Raw genomic sequence first — 12261 nt, 5'->3', positions numbered from 1 at the left:
GAACGCAGTTTAGATCTTGGGGGCAGGGTTGGCCTTTATGTATATTCTACTTTGGAAATTGCAATTTAGACAAAATAACTTTCCTTATTACTGAGTTCTTTCTCATAAGACAAAGAATATTAAGAAAAAAGAGAATGGCTTATTGGGTTCCAGTCAGTTAAGGTTTTAACCTCTTAGGGCTGTTAGATCTTTAAACTCCCTTTAGTTGAAATTTTTCATGACTGGGGAAGCTAGGCTTCTGTTTTGGCGGGACTGGTAATTCCCACTCATCGTGGAAAGGGAATGTGTACTCCAGATGCAGAAGCTCCTTGGTGTATGGATGAAGCAGCCTTGCAGTTGGTCCACTGCATTAGTAAGACCATCTTTACAGAGAAGGTCACACCAACATCCAGGCCACAAAGGATTGCTGCCTTTAAGCATCTCCCAGATTGGTGTTCTGAGAGCACTGCCTTTGCGGGCTGTTAGCAGTGATGGGCTGTGAAGAAAGTGTTCTCTGGTGGAAATGTCTAGTCCTGTTTTACAGCACTTCCCAGAGCCTCTTGCCGCCCAGTATATCTCTCCTGAGCAGCTTTTGGGGGATGCTGTGTGCTGTATCAGCCACAGAACCCCACCAGCGGCTCTCAAGGTTCTGTTCAAGGCACACGGTCTCAGAACACTGATGGGGATTGTTTGCTTCTGGGCCGCAGGGACACTGCCTTGTCACAGAAGAAGAGGGTGTGATGTTTTATTAGACGTGTAAGCTTTTGGTCAACATGCTTGTCTGAGTAAAGATTCTGTGTGGCCACGTGATGAAAACAAACATTTAGGAGCATGATAAACCAGCCCATAACACCTTTCCTTCTCCTATTCCTAATTACTGGTTGGGCCTATGAAAACAAAGTAGCTGATGGAACCTGGCGTGCACCGTGGTCCCTGCCCCAGCAGCACAGAAAGCTCCGGTGCAGAGCAGTCCTCCCTTGTGGCCTCTGTCTCGTAATCTCTGGGCAGTCTTACCCAGGGGTTCTACTCTTTTTTGGAGATCATGTTAAATTTAAACAAAGTTTTTTACAGTCACAGGCACCCCTGATGTATTTTTGCTGACTGTACAAACCAGTGTTGTAAACAGCATGCAGTTCAGTGACCAAAACCTTCCTCAGTGCACCCTTTTCAGAAGTGGAAGAAGTTATCCTGACAAACCCAGTCTCCAGAATCGTTATGGATGAGCTGGATGTCAGTTTATAGGAGGAGAGTCAGAGGCCTGTATCACCCTCAGAATGGTTTTAACCTGGGCATGTAGAAGTGGGAATTGGATTCAATGACTCATCTGCCTTGTAATCCCCAGTCCATAAACTCCCAAATTGTTCTATCTGCAAATAGGTTGCATTTTAAGGGTAACCTTAGATAAGATCTATAGTATTCCTAAAAATGAATCTATAGTGTTGAAATCTAAAGTGAGTTTTTCTATTAACTATTTTAAATATACATGTGTATATATGTACATGTGTATACATGCAGGTGTAATGCACACACACACGTGTATCTTTTAAGTTACACGGTTGTTTTTCTGAATATTTTGACCAAACAACCTGTGTCCCTTTTGCTCTGGAGCTCGAACTGGTAGTGATGCTGTGAAGTGATGCGTTCGACAGTATTGTTTGCGGCAGGAGGGTTCTCGGATCCTCCGTGTCTTTACTGTGGGCCATGCTTCGGTTTTCTCTTCTTGGAAATAGAGATAAGTAATAGTGCTTACCTCATAGGATTGTTTTAAAGTTGAGTTAATATATGTAACTTACTAAGAAGGACATAGTGCGCGGTGAGTTCCCAACAAGGTTTAGTTACTGTTACTTCTAGAGTGAATCACGGTCATGAATTGTGGATGTGGAGACAGCATATGCTAAAGTTATTGGGGAAGGAGCTCCCTGTACATTTATTACAATACAAGTGGCTTTTAAAAATGAAAATATAACAATATTTGATTTTTTAAATGTATGTATGTAGGTTGAACTTGATTTTTTTTTTCCTTTGAGGCCCATAGATATGAGTGTATACGCCGGAGAGAGATCTCAGGCGAAGGGAACTGTAGCTCCTTTTTTCAGTACTTACAAGTAGGAGAGCAGTAGCCCATTTAAAAGCTCAGAAGTACCACCAGTACGTACAAGCTCCTGTGTCACATTTCACTCCAGTGATGTGTTTGCAAAATGTGGGCTCCTTGGACCTTGAAACGGAGACTAAAGCACACAGAGCAGAGCTGTTGTCATGGAGGCCAGTGAGCATGTGCTCTGTCATGGTGTTTAGAGTGACTCACTGAGTTACATGCTGGCAACTCATTAAAGAGTTCCCTGGGAAACATTCTGAAAACATGGTAACATTATACTGATTCTGATGGTGGAAAGGAAAGAGTCCTGGCCTTGAGCTGGGAAAGCCTCAGTTCTGGTCCAGCCCTGCTGCTCTCACGCTGCCCCGGTGATGCCGTCTTTGAGGGCAGAGACCTCACTCATTTTATACATCCGAGTGGCCCTCGCGGCGCCCAGTCAAGGGGGAAGCCAGTCACGTGTTTGTTGTAGGAAGGTGTGACAAACACTCTGTGGACGAGCACCTGACTGCTGATGGTCTGTGAAAGGAAAGGTTTGAACTAGAATGTGGGTTCCCAGAGTGTGTTACATGTACCACTAGGAGAAGGGGAGGCTTTAGGTGTACACGCATAGACTTTTACAGTTTTTATATATTTAAATGGATATTAAAAATATAACTGGCAGATCAGACTCATGATGTCATCATTTTTATTCCGTAGGTCGCAGCTATTTTGAAATACATTTATTTAGGCTAGAAGTAACTATTAGCATAGTTTGTGGATATGAAAAAATGTGTAGGACGTATGTAAATAACCAGTGGTGTTTGAAAACTATAGTCTGGAATGCCTCTAGACCCCTTTTCTGAAATTCTGTATTTCATTTTCTTAGTTTGTTAATCATTTAATATTTTGGCTATGCAGAAATGGAGGCACATGGGAAAATAGCATGGTGGTCTTTCCACTTGAAATGTGGACATAATTATTCCTTAGCCCTTCTTACCATATAGGAATATGATGAGCTAATGAACTTGAGCTTACTTAGGCCTAAATGGTAGCCGCTGGAAGCAAAATGCAGTGTGATACCTGATGGTATGATCCTGTGTCTAGAAGGGCTGATGGAGAAGGGGAGTGAATACTTGTCGAGGTAAATAAACATCCATTAACAAAAGTCAGCGTTCGTGCAATCATCAGCTGCTTTGGGTGTGCTTTTCAATTTGTCTTCTTTCCTCCTAGGTTCCTGGTGCAGTTCAGACAGGACAAAGTATGCGTGAAGTTTATTCAGGGCAACCAGAAAAATGGGAGTGTCCCCACGTGCAAACGAAAAAACAACCGTCTCCTTGAAGTCGCTGTCCCTTAACTGGCGCCTCCTCTCTGCTTCATGGACTTGTTTCTTTGTAATAGTGCAATTTGGTTTGGTTTTGTTCGGGGTTCATTGTACGTTTGGGAATTGCCGAAGGCTAATACTGTTAGAGTCCCTTGGCAAAATAAAAATATTTGACTAATCAGTTTTTATTATTGAAATAGTTTTAACCCTTAAACTACATATTCTGTCCTGGGACAGGGTTGTAGAAACTAACAGTATCTAAGCCATGTCCTTTCGTGTTCTTTGTTTAGTCATTATGTTAGATCTGTGTACCCTAAAGCAACGTATTACTCATAAATCATTAATAACTCTAAGTATAGGAAACGGTCTTAAAAGATAGTGCATTTATTCATCCACTATTTATTGAATGCCTGCTCTGTGCTAGGCACTGTCCTAGGTGATATGAAAACTTATTAGGAACCTTTTTGTTTGTTTCAAAGCCATTGCGTTCAGGCTGGTTTGTGCTGGCTTTACCAGGGCTAAGAGAGTTTGAAAATGTTGAGACCAAAACAGAAACTGCTGATGACGGACAGCATCATTAGGAACCCTGTAGTGTGGTCTTTAACAATATGTACTTCAAGAAGGGCTGGTCCTAGGAAGTAGAAATATACGACGGTAAAGTGCCTCTACACGTGGTTCCTATTTGAAAAGAGAAAACTTGACATTTGAACAGGACTTTTAATTTGTTTGGATCTTTTGTAATTGCTTTTAACAGTGGAAAACAGTCGTTCTTATTTTAGAAAACAAGACAGAAGCAGATCCAGTAAGATTATATTTTCCTGTTCCTGGTAAACATACATGATCCTAGATATGCTAATATCTGCAGAGTGTTGTTTTCACCCAAATTCGAGTATTTTAGACAGCTGATACAGTGTAAGGCTGAAAGCCTTTCAGAGAGTGGCAAGAGTTCTGTATGATGTGCAATAAACATCCGAGATCTTTTTTGAAAGTTTTATTTATAATATACACTTTGTATGCGAGAGGTGATTAGTACAGGATGCGTATTTTAGTCAAGGATCAAAATGGTTTGTGTTAATTTACAGGACTTCCCTCTGTCCCCTAAATTTACAATCAGGATTCATTTTGGAAACTACATTTTAAACTTTGAAATCAAACTGTTTCTTATTTGGGAAGATAATGTATATACATTGGTATGTTAAATAATAAAACTGTTCTAATTTGGTGCCATTTCCTGGATCACAACTGTATTTTTGTATTTCAAGCTATTTTCTTATGTTGTGTGTCAATGTATTGTCCCACGGAAAGGCTTCACAATCCAGACATTGTATGTTCTCTGTGTAACTGAATTTCACTTAGCTTTTATAAATCAGAAACATTCATTGAAAGTATTTTCTGGGGATTTTCTTTTAATTTTTGAACTTAAAAAATTGCTCCCATAAAGAAATTCTCAGAAGCCTTTGTGTTTACTGGTTCGGGTAGAGGATATAATTACTTTCTTTCTGTCTTCTCCAACATGGATCTGAAGTGGTAAGACTGATGATTCCTGAAATAGGTGAGTAGAACTTTGGAACTGAGAGGTGTTTTGTTTTGTTTTGTTTTTTAATGTTTTTTAAAATATGTAATGTATTCACATTGTTCAACATACAAATAAATATAAAAAGATACATAATACAAATTCTCCATCCCATCAGTCACCCAGCTGCTCAGTTCCTCTGCTCCTCCCTAAAATTAACCATTGTTTTCAGTTGGTTTTACATTATTTTCTATATATGTTTACAAGAGCAAATAAAATAAGAGATCCTTACCTTCCTCCTGCTTTAGTTGACAAAAACTAATGTGTTATAGATACCTGTTCTTTACTTTGCCTTTTTCAGTCTCCATTCTTTTTACAGTGGTGCAGTCTCCTGTTGTGTGACGCACTGTAGTGTATTTATCAGGTCCCCTACTGATCATCACTGGTTGTTTCTTGAATGGAAGTTTAAGGCCAGGATGGAGAAGACCAGTATTCCATGGGTCTACTTATTAAATTTTCCCAAATGTTATTTTTGCATGATTGTTCCTTATGATGATTAGCAATAATAACAATTAGCAACAATATATAGAGAAACCATTTTATCTCAAACTTTGTAGTAGGTGTTCTTCAAAGATTTGAAAACATCTCTACCAAGTAGTTTTAAATGAGAGTATTTTTGTATCTACATCCATCAATTATAGTCTTGGCTATAAATGAGATCTTCAATAATTTCTGGTCATGAAATTCACTCTAGGTGGGTTGTGAATTTACTTGGTAGAATTTATTTTTTGGACTTGAGCAAGAAAGCTTCCTTATGTACCAGGGTGACATTTGCCTCCTTCGAGTTTCCTAAATCAAGCCAGCCATCCGTGAACAACACAGCTGGAAGTGAGAGTGCTTAGTGCTTTGAATGTCTGTAGTGATGCCTCCTTTCTTTTCCATAGGGAGCAGGCTGCTGGCTAAGGAACAGGTAATTGCTGAGATCAATTATTTAGAGATTTTCACCTTAGAAGTCAGATATTTAACCCTGGTTCTCAATCCTGAGTTTAGAATTAACTACCCCTAAGAGGAACCTAAACCATGTTTTTGTTGGAAGCCCCTTACATTCACCAGTGGGGAAAGCAGTGATACCTTGACCACACTGAAAATGAGGAGAGAGCCGCCACGGTCCTAGTGACCCTGTCTAGAGCAGTGTTTCCTAAAATGTGACCAAGTCAGCCTGAGTCAAAATCATAAGTAAAGCTTGTTTTAAAAACAAAACAAAACAAAAAAAACAAACCCATGCAGATTCCTGGGCTATATTCCTTCCCAACTGACTCAGAATTTCCAAAATAGAGTTTGAAAGTAGGCACTTTAAAGAAAATTTCTAAGTGATGAGGCACATGAAAGTTTGAGAACACCAAGACAAAATGAAGAGCTCCTCTGCAGTTAGACCCAGCCACCTGTCTTACCAGATGATTCTTATCACACCCAGGGGGATCAGGGCTGGCCTAGAGCATCCCTGTGGCTAAGCCCGGTGTTGTCAGCTGAGCTTTCGGCGCTGCCCACCCACCCCCATGCCTGAGTAGAGGTTACTGACCAGCTGTAGCATTGCCCTGTTATAGCAGGTAGGCATCCAGTACTTCTGTACATTTGGGTTTCTGTCACTGTCCTGCAGTGGCAAATTAAAGCATTGGTGACACTCCAGATTTCCTGTGTACCCTGGCCACACCACCAAAACTGTTCCCAACTACCACTTAGGTGCCCAGCTCCTGAAGTTACTTGTAGATGTTGGTGCTTGAAGAAGTAGCCAGGTAATGAGGACCAAACATCCAACCATGGTAGTTGTCAAGTTTGAGATGCAGTTGACATAGTTACTCTTTCTTGACATTAACATCCATCTACCAGGGAGCAAGAAAGGAACATGGGAAAGTTACTGTCTAAAAGACTGGTTACAGTTTTCTATTTCACCCTCTTGGAGTAATAACTTGGACCCAGGACTCAGACGTAAGACCTTCAGCTGTAGTATGAATACCTTTGCTCGTACCCCAGGGTGTGTCTGTGACGGCAAAGCACCAGGGCCAAGGGTTCTGAGAATCATAGACACATCCTTAGTGTTGAGGATTTGGCTGAAATCTAAGAGAATAAGCAGTTTTATTATCATGCCATTTCAATTAATATGCTGAATGAGAGAGCACTCAAGTTCATATAATTGAGTATAATTATGATAATTACAGCATAGTTTAAGATTCTCTGAGGCTAAATATAATAGACAACAGCATTTTTTTTCTTATATGCTATTTTTCATGGACTAGGTAAGGTAATTTAGGTTTTAAGAGTAAAAAGCACTTTTTGAAAAATGGTGTATATTGCTGGGGAAGGATTTAATAAATCCCATAATAGTCTATTATATCAGGTTTTTACCAGAAGACATTGTAGTAAGAGCCTTTGTTTTTAAGCTGGGCATTGATTCTCTATTAACACTACAGCACTCACATTCAGGAAAACGATTAAATGCAGCAGGAGAGGAAGGGACGAGAACGGATGACCATAGTCTCGCTCTTCTTTCCTCCCGGTGGGGAAAGCAGCTGTGGGTTTTCATTGTCCATCTGAAGATTCAATGTTGAGGAGTCAACACACCATCGTTGGAGGGGCTCTTTCTTTGGATCTCACTAACGATTCCACGTCTGTGCTCCTTCATCCTCAGGGTTTGCTTAGCTAAACCCTAGGAAGCCACGGCCTGGGCGAGCTGGCATTTGCTTTCTGGTCTCGTCAGCCTCTGTTCCAATAGACACTCAGTAGAAAATTAATCATTTTTGAGTTGTTTTCTTCCAAATCTTGGAATCGTTTGTTTCATTCTCTTTGGTTTGAAGATCATTTTCAAAATCTGGAGTTCATCACAGTACAGTGTAAACCACAATCTCTTCTTCATTACTTTTTTTTTTTTTTTTTTTTTTTTTTTGCTGCGTGGTGGCCAGATCCCCTCTGTTGAGTTTCATAAAATTCAACAAAAATCTAACTTTGTAGGAAAATAGTCTCAGCTTCTCAGCGTTTAAGGAGGAAACTGGGAACAGGATTTAGTTCCATATTCACCAAAAGGCCTGGCAGTACTGAGAGAAATAATTATCATTTCACTTAGTTTTCTGATGTTTTTTTCAGTCTAGCTTTCAGATATGATTGACACTTTTACATGTACAGCATAGTGAGTTGCTATATGTGTGTAGTAGGAAATGAGTATCACAATAAATTTAGTTAACATTCATCCCCTCTCATAGTTGTTTTTTCTTGGGAGAAGAACTTTTAAAAGTACTTTCTTAGGTCGTTTTCGCTTATACCCCATCCCAGTTCTTTTCAGTATTGGTCATCTGCTTACCATCTTTTGGGAAGTGCCTGTTCAAGTCTTTTGCCTTGTTTTTTCTGTTGTGGTTGTCTTTCTTTTTGGTTTGCAGTTGTATTTAGGATAAGAGACCTTTATCAGATCTGTGTGTGGTCTGTATCTTCTCCCAGTCTGGTTTCCTTGTTACTCTCTTACTGGTGTCTTTTGATGAAGACATTCCATTGTAGTGTAATCCACTTTACCAGTTCTTTCCCTTATGGTTGGTACTTTTAGTTTCTTGTTTGTAAAATATTTGTTTACCCAAGGTTAGGAGTATGTTTGCCTATGATTTCTTTTAGGAGCTTTGTTGTTTTACCTTTCACAGTTAGTTCTTTGGTCTACTGGAATTTATTTTTTGTTTTGTGTTTGAATGGCATAAAGTAGGGAGTGAAGATTCTTTTCTTTTTTCCCCATATGGGCCCCCAGTGGACCTGGTGCCTTTTATTGAAAAGGCCACCTTTGCCCCTCTATTCTGGTACAGTGATGATGCACCTATGTGTCAGTACTGAACTGTGTGCATCATTACAGCTTTGTGACACGTTGGCATAATCATGTTGAAGTACAATCCATAACTCTCCGAAGTCCTATGCTCTTGTGATAGGAGAGGGAAAAGCATTAAAACGAATAAATACATACTTCCAGGTAGTTGGAGTAGAGGTAGTTGACTGGGATTCTAAAATAAGCCCTAAACATGAAATAAGCCCTTTTCTTTAGCCACAGGGATTGTGCATGGAGTTCCTAATGGGATCATATGGGGAAAGTAGTAAAGGTTTCCTTGAAGTAAATTAACAGCTTCTCATTTTATGTGATACTTTGGTTTTCCATTAACTCAGTGTTTCCTATCCATATCACCATCATCCTCAGTTATAATTTTCCATAATCTTCATAAAATTACCATAGAAGTGCATGGGAATATTTTCTTTCATTTTAGGTTAAGACTGCCTGTCTCCCAGATTCAGTCCTTTGGTGGTGGATAGTGAGCAACTTCTGCGGGTTTTTCTAACTCTTTAACAGTCTTTCTTACCTTATGTGATAACTGTAGGTGAGGCCACATGGTGCTACAGAGGTGGAGTCCACATCTTTGGCTCCTTTTGTACTTTTTTAATTAAAAAAATGATTTTTCTAAATAATTTCCTAGTAATCAGCCAATCCATTCTCTTGGATGCAGTTCTGAGCGAGTTAAATTCAGAACTGCCTAACTGCCTAAAATCAAAAATGATCACTGCAAACGCAGCTCCTTCCTGAAGTTGAGATTTTAATTAACAGAGAGGACCAGTAAAGGCGTGTGCATTTTTTTTTCTTTTTTTCATGAGGGGAAAATTGTAGGCAAAGGAAAACATGTTTAATATTGATTGTTATGTGCAACAGTAATTATCAATGTCTTGGAAAGGTACATGTGCCTGTAAGTCAGCTAGGAAAGAGGTTTGTCTGAGTCTAAGCTCATACACAGAAGGAAGAGGGATGGAGTTGTTGAGGCATCGCAGAGCAGAAAATTAAAATGTTCTTCCATTTAGAAACCTGGAAGTAGTCCTTCAGCTACAAACTCTCCTTTGTTTATTCAGTAATATACTGTATATGGTAATATTGCCATTCTCTTGACTCTCAAGTCCTAATGTCTAAGCGGGGACAGTGTCATATTTAAGCAGGGTAATCATCAGACTCGTTTTCCCTGTTAGACCCCCTAAAAATGACCTGAAATGGATTTTCTAAAATTTGAAGACAACTTTTAGGATAGACGCTCATGGAAGAAAGGACTGTGTCTCTTAAACAGGACTCAGGACTGTTTCATTCAAATGAAACTACCTAATCCTTCCCGATGGGGGAAATCAGTAATTTTCTATTCAGATAGCCAAGCTAGCATTTTTGAGATTCAAGTCCAAAAAGGGCTTGACAAGTTTAATGCTGCCCAAGCATACCATTTACTCAGGAGGGGAGAAAACTTATTTCTATCTGAGCATTATTTTATAGGATTGGGGTGACTATAAACAAAAATGAAAGATGTTCATAGGTATCTTTTTGTTGGAAAACACCTTCACTTTACTATAGCTTTGAATACAAATGGGGCAGACGTTCTTGCCCTGAGTGTTGTTATGGACAGACTTAGCACAAATTAAGGTGAGGACCCGGGAAATGTCAGTAATTGGACTCTAGACTTTCTGATCATCTCGGAGGCTGTCTGGTTAACAGCTGTCTTTACTTCCTTGCACAAGTCAGACTTGGATCTGAAAAAGAAATGGGATCCGGTAACATTAAAGGAAAAGCACTTGGGAGCTGTCGCTAAAAGATTATAAGAAGGGAAGGAAATCCACCCACCAATTTGTTCTTTCCACTAGAAAAAAATCCCCACAGATGAAGCTGCCATGCGGCGTCTTGAACTGCCCCCAAACCACACCAGACTCACAAAGTTTGTTTGAAAGAATTTATTTCAAAAGAGTGGTTTGATACGGATAGATGCAGATCGCTGTCCAGAGATGCCATTTCTGATGGGCACATGTGGCTAATTAGGAAGACTGGTACAAGGCTGCTCCAAAGTCACCGTTGGTCACATGGTTGCCGCTTACCTCCCAAACAAACCCATCTTTGAAGACTTCATCCTTGGGGCGACCCCTTCAGGACTTCATTATACAGTTGACCCTTGAACAACATGGGTTTGAACTTTTCACAGGTCCACTTACACACACATGCAGATGTTTTTCAATAGTAAATACTACAACACTACACGATCCACCATTGATTGAATCCCTAGGTGCTGAACTGTGGTTACAGAGGAACCACGTGTATGGACGGCAGCTGGAAGTTTTTTGTGGACTTTGAAATGTGCAGAGGGTTGGCACCCCTTACCCCGTGTGGTTAAAAGATCAACTGCATTTTCTGCGGAGACATAGTACATTCTAGTAATGAGAACTGCTCTATGTTGTGTGTAGATTTAAATTCTTAAAGTTCTGCCATTGAGTCCTATTTTGATGTGATCAAGTCACTTATTTTTCAATCACTGCATCACCACTTGTTCTTTTCATGAAGCTGATAAAATGCTTTTAAACTAAAATCAGGGTGCTGAATGGGCCATTTTGCTTTATCTTAGACTTCACCTCGAGTCTTGCCAAGTATGTATCATTAGACAAAAATACCAGTTGACGGCTTGGCAGAAACCTGACACTGCTGTTCAAATGAAGTTATATTGAGAGTGTCTCACAGGTTACCATCTTGATTTAGAATGTGGATGCTGAGGATTAAAAATGTTAGTGAAGGAAAAACACTTTCAACTCGTAACCTAAAAAGAAGAGAATTTTTCCTTTACACCATGGAATTTCAAAAATAGCAGTGAAACAATATTAAGAGATCATCCCTGTCATCTAGTTGGGTGGATCCCAACGTTTTCTAGTATGAAGACTCTTCCTTAATTTATTCATGAATGCCTGCATGATGCTGGCCTTGCTTTTAGCATCTTCTGATTGGGCAGATACATGATTTTTATAAGTTCATTGCTTAAGTAAATTTGCATTTTCTTAATCATAGAACATCTCACATTTGCAAAATGGAATTACATATGTTTGCAGTCATTAATACAGTCAACAGATGACTTCATGTGGACTCATGGACCCCATGCAAAAACTCCATAGTTTGGGAATTGCCAATGTGTATCTTCCAATTCCTTTAATATCACAAATGAGAAAAATCAGGGCCCAGAGGGATTCAGTGATTGGTCCAGGGTTTTATGGTCTCTGATAGAACTAGCTTGCAATTCATGTCTCCTGATTTTTCCACTCTCCACCAGGCTCTCTCAGTTGGATTAAGAAATGATGCTCAAACTCCTGAATTTTCATTTATGGACTTGCAGTGGTGGATATTAATGGAAGATACTACAGTACAAAACACATGCAGGAAAGATGAAACCTCAATATGGAATCCCAAAACTGGCAGTCCCCAGCACATAGTAATTGTTCAATAAATAGAGCAGGTGGAAACTCAACTTCTCCGTATCTAACCCTCTGCCTTCCAACCCTGAGTGTCCCAGTTCC

The 12261-nt window shown here is 39.7% G+C and overlaps 1 protein-coding gene across 5 annotated transcripts in view; it reads left to right on the top strand.

Annotated features, from left to right (window-relative positions):
- Positions 1 to 4601, top strand: part of MYO1B (myosin IB) — a 167619-nt gene extending 163018 nt beyond the window's left edge. For all 5 annotated transcript variants that reach the window (XM_031452106.2, XM_031452102.2, XM_031452107.2 and 2 more), the window contains one exon: positions 3284 to 4601. In XM_031452106.2, coding sequence (XP_031307966.1) covers positions 3284 to 3407 — 124 coding nt within the window. In that variant the 3' untranslated portion in view covers positions 3408 to 4601. The remainder of the gene's footprint in view (positions 1 to 3283) is intronic.
- The last annotated feature ends 7660 nt before the right edge of the window (positions 4602 to 12261 follow it).

The sequence above is a fragment of the Camelus dromedarius genome, chromosome 4, assembly GCF_036321535.1.
Source record: "Camelus dromedarius isolate mCamDro1 chromosome 4, mCamDro1.pat, whole genome shotgun sequence".
Lineage (NCBI taxonomy): Eukaryota > Metazoa > Chordata > Mammalia > Artiodactyla > Camelidae > Camelus > Camelus dromedarius.
Note: the sequence above shows the minus strand (reverse complement) of the source record. Positions and strands in the feature narration are given on the sequence as shown.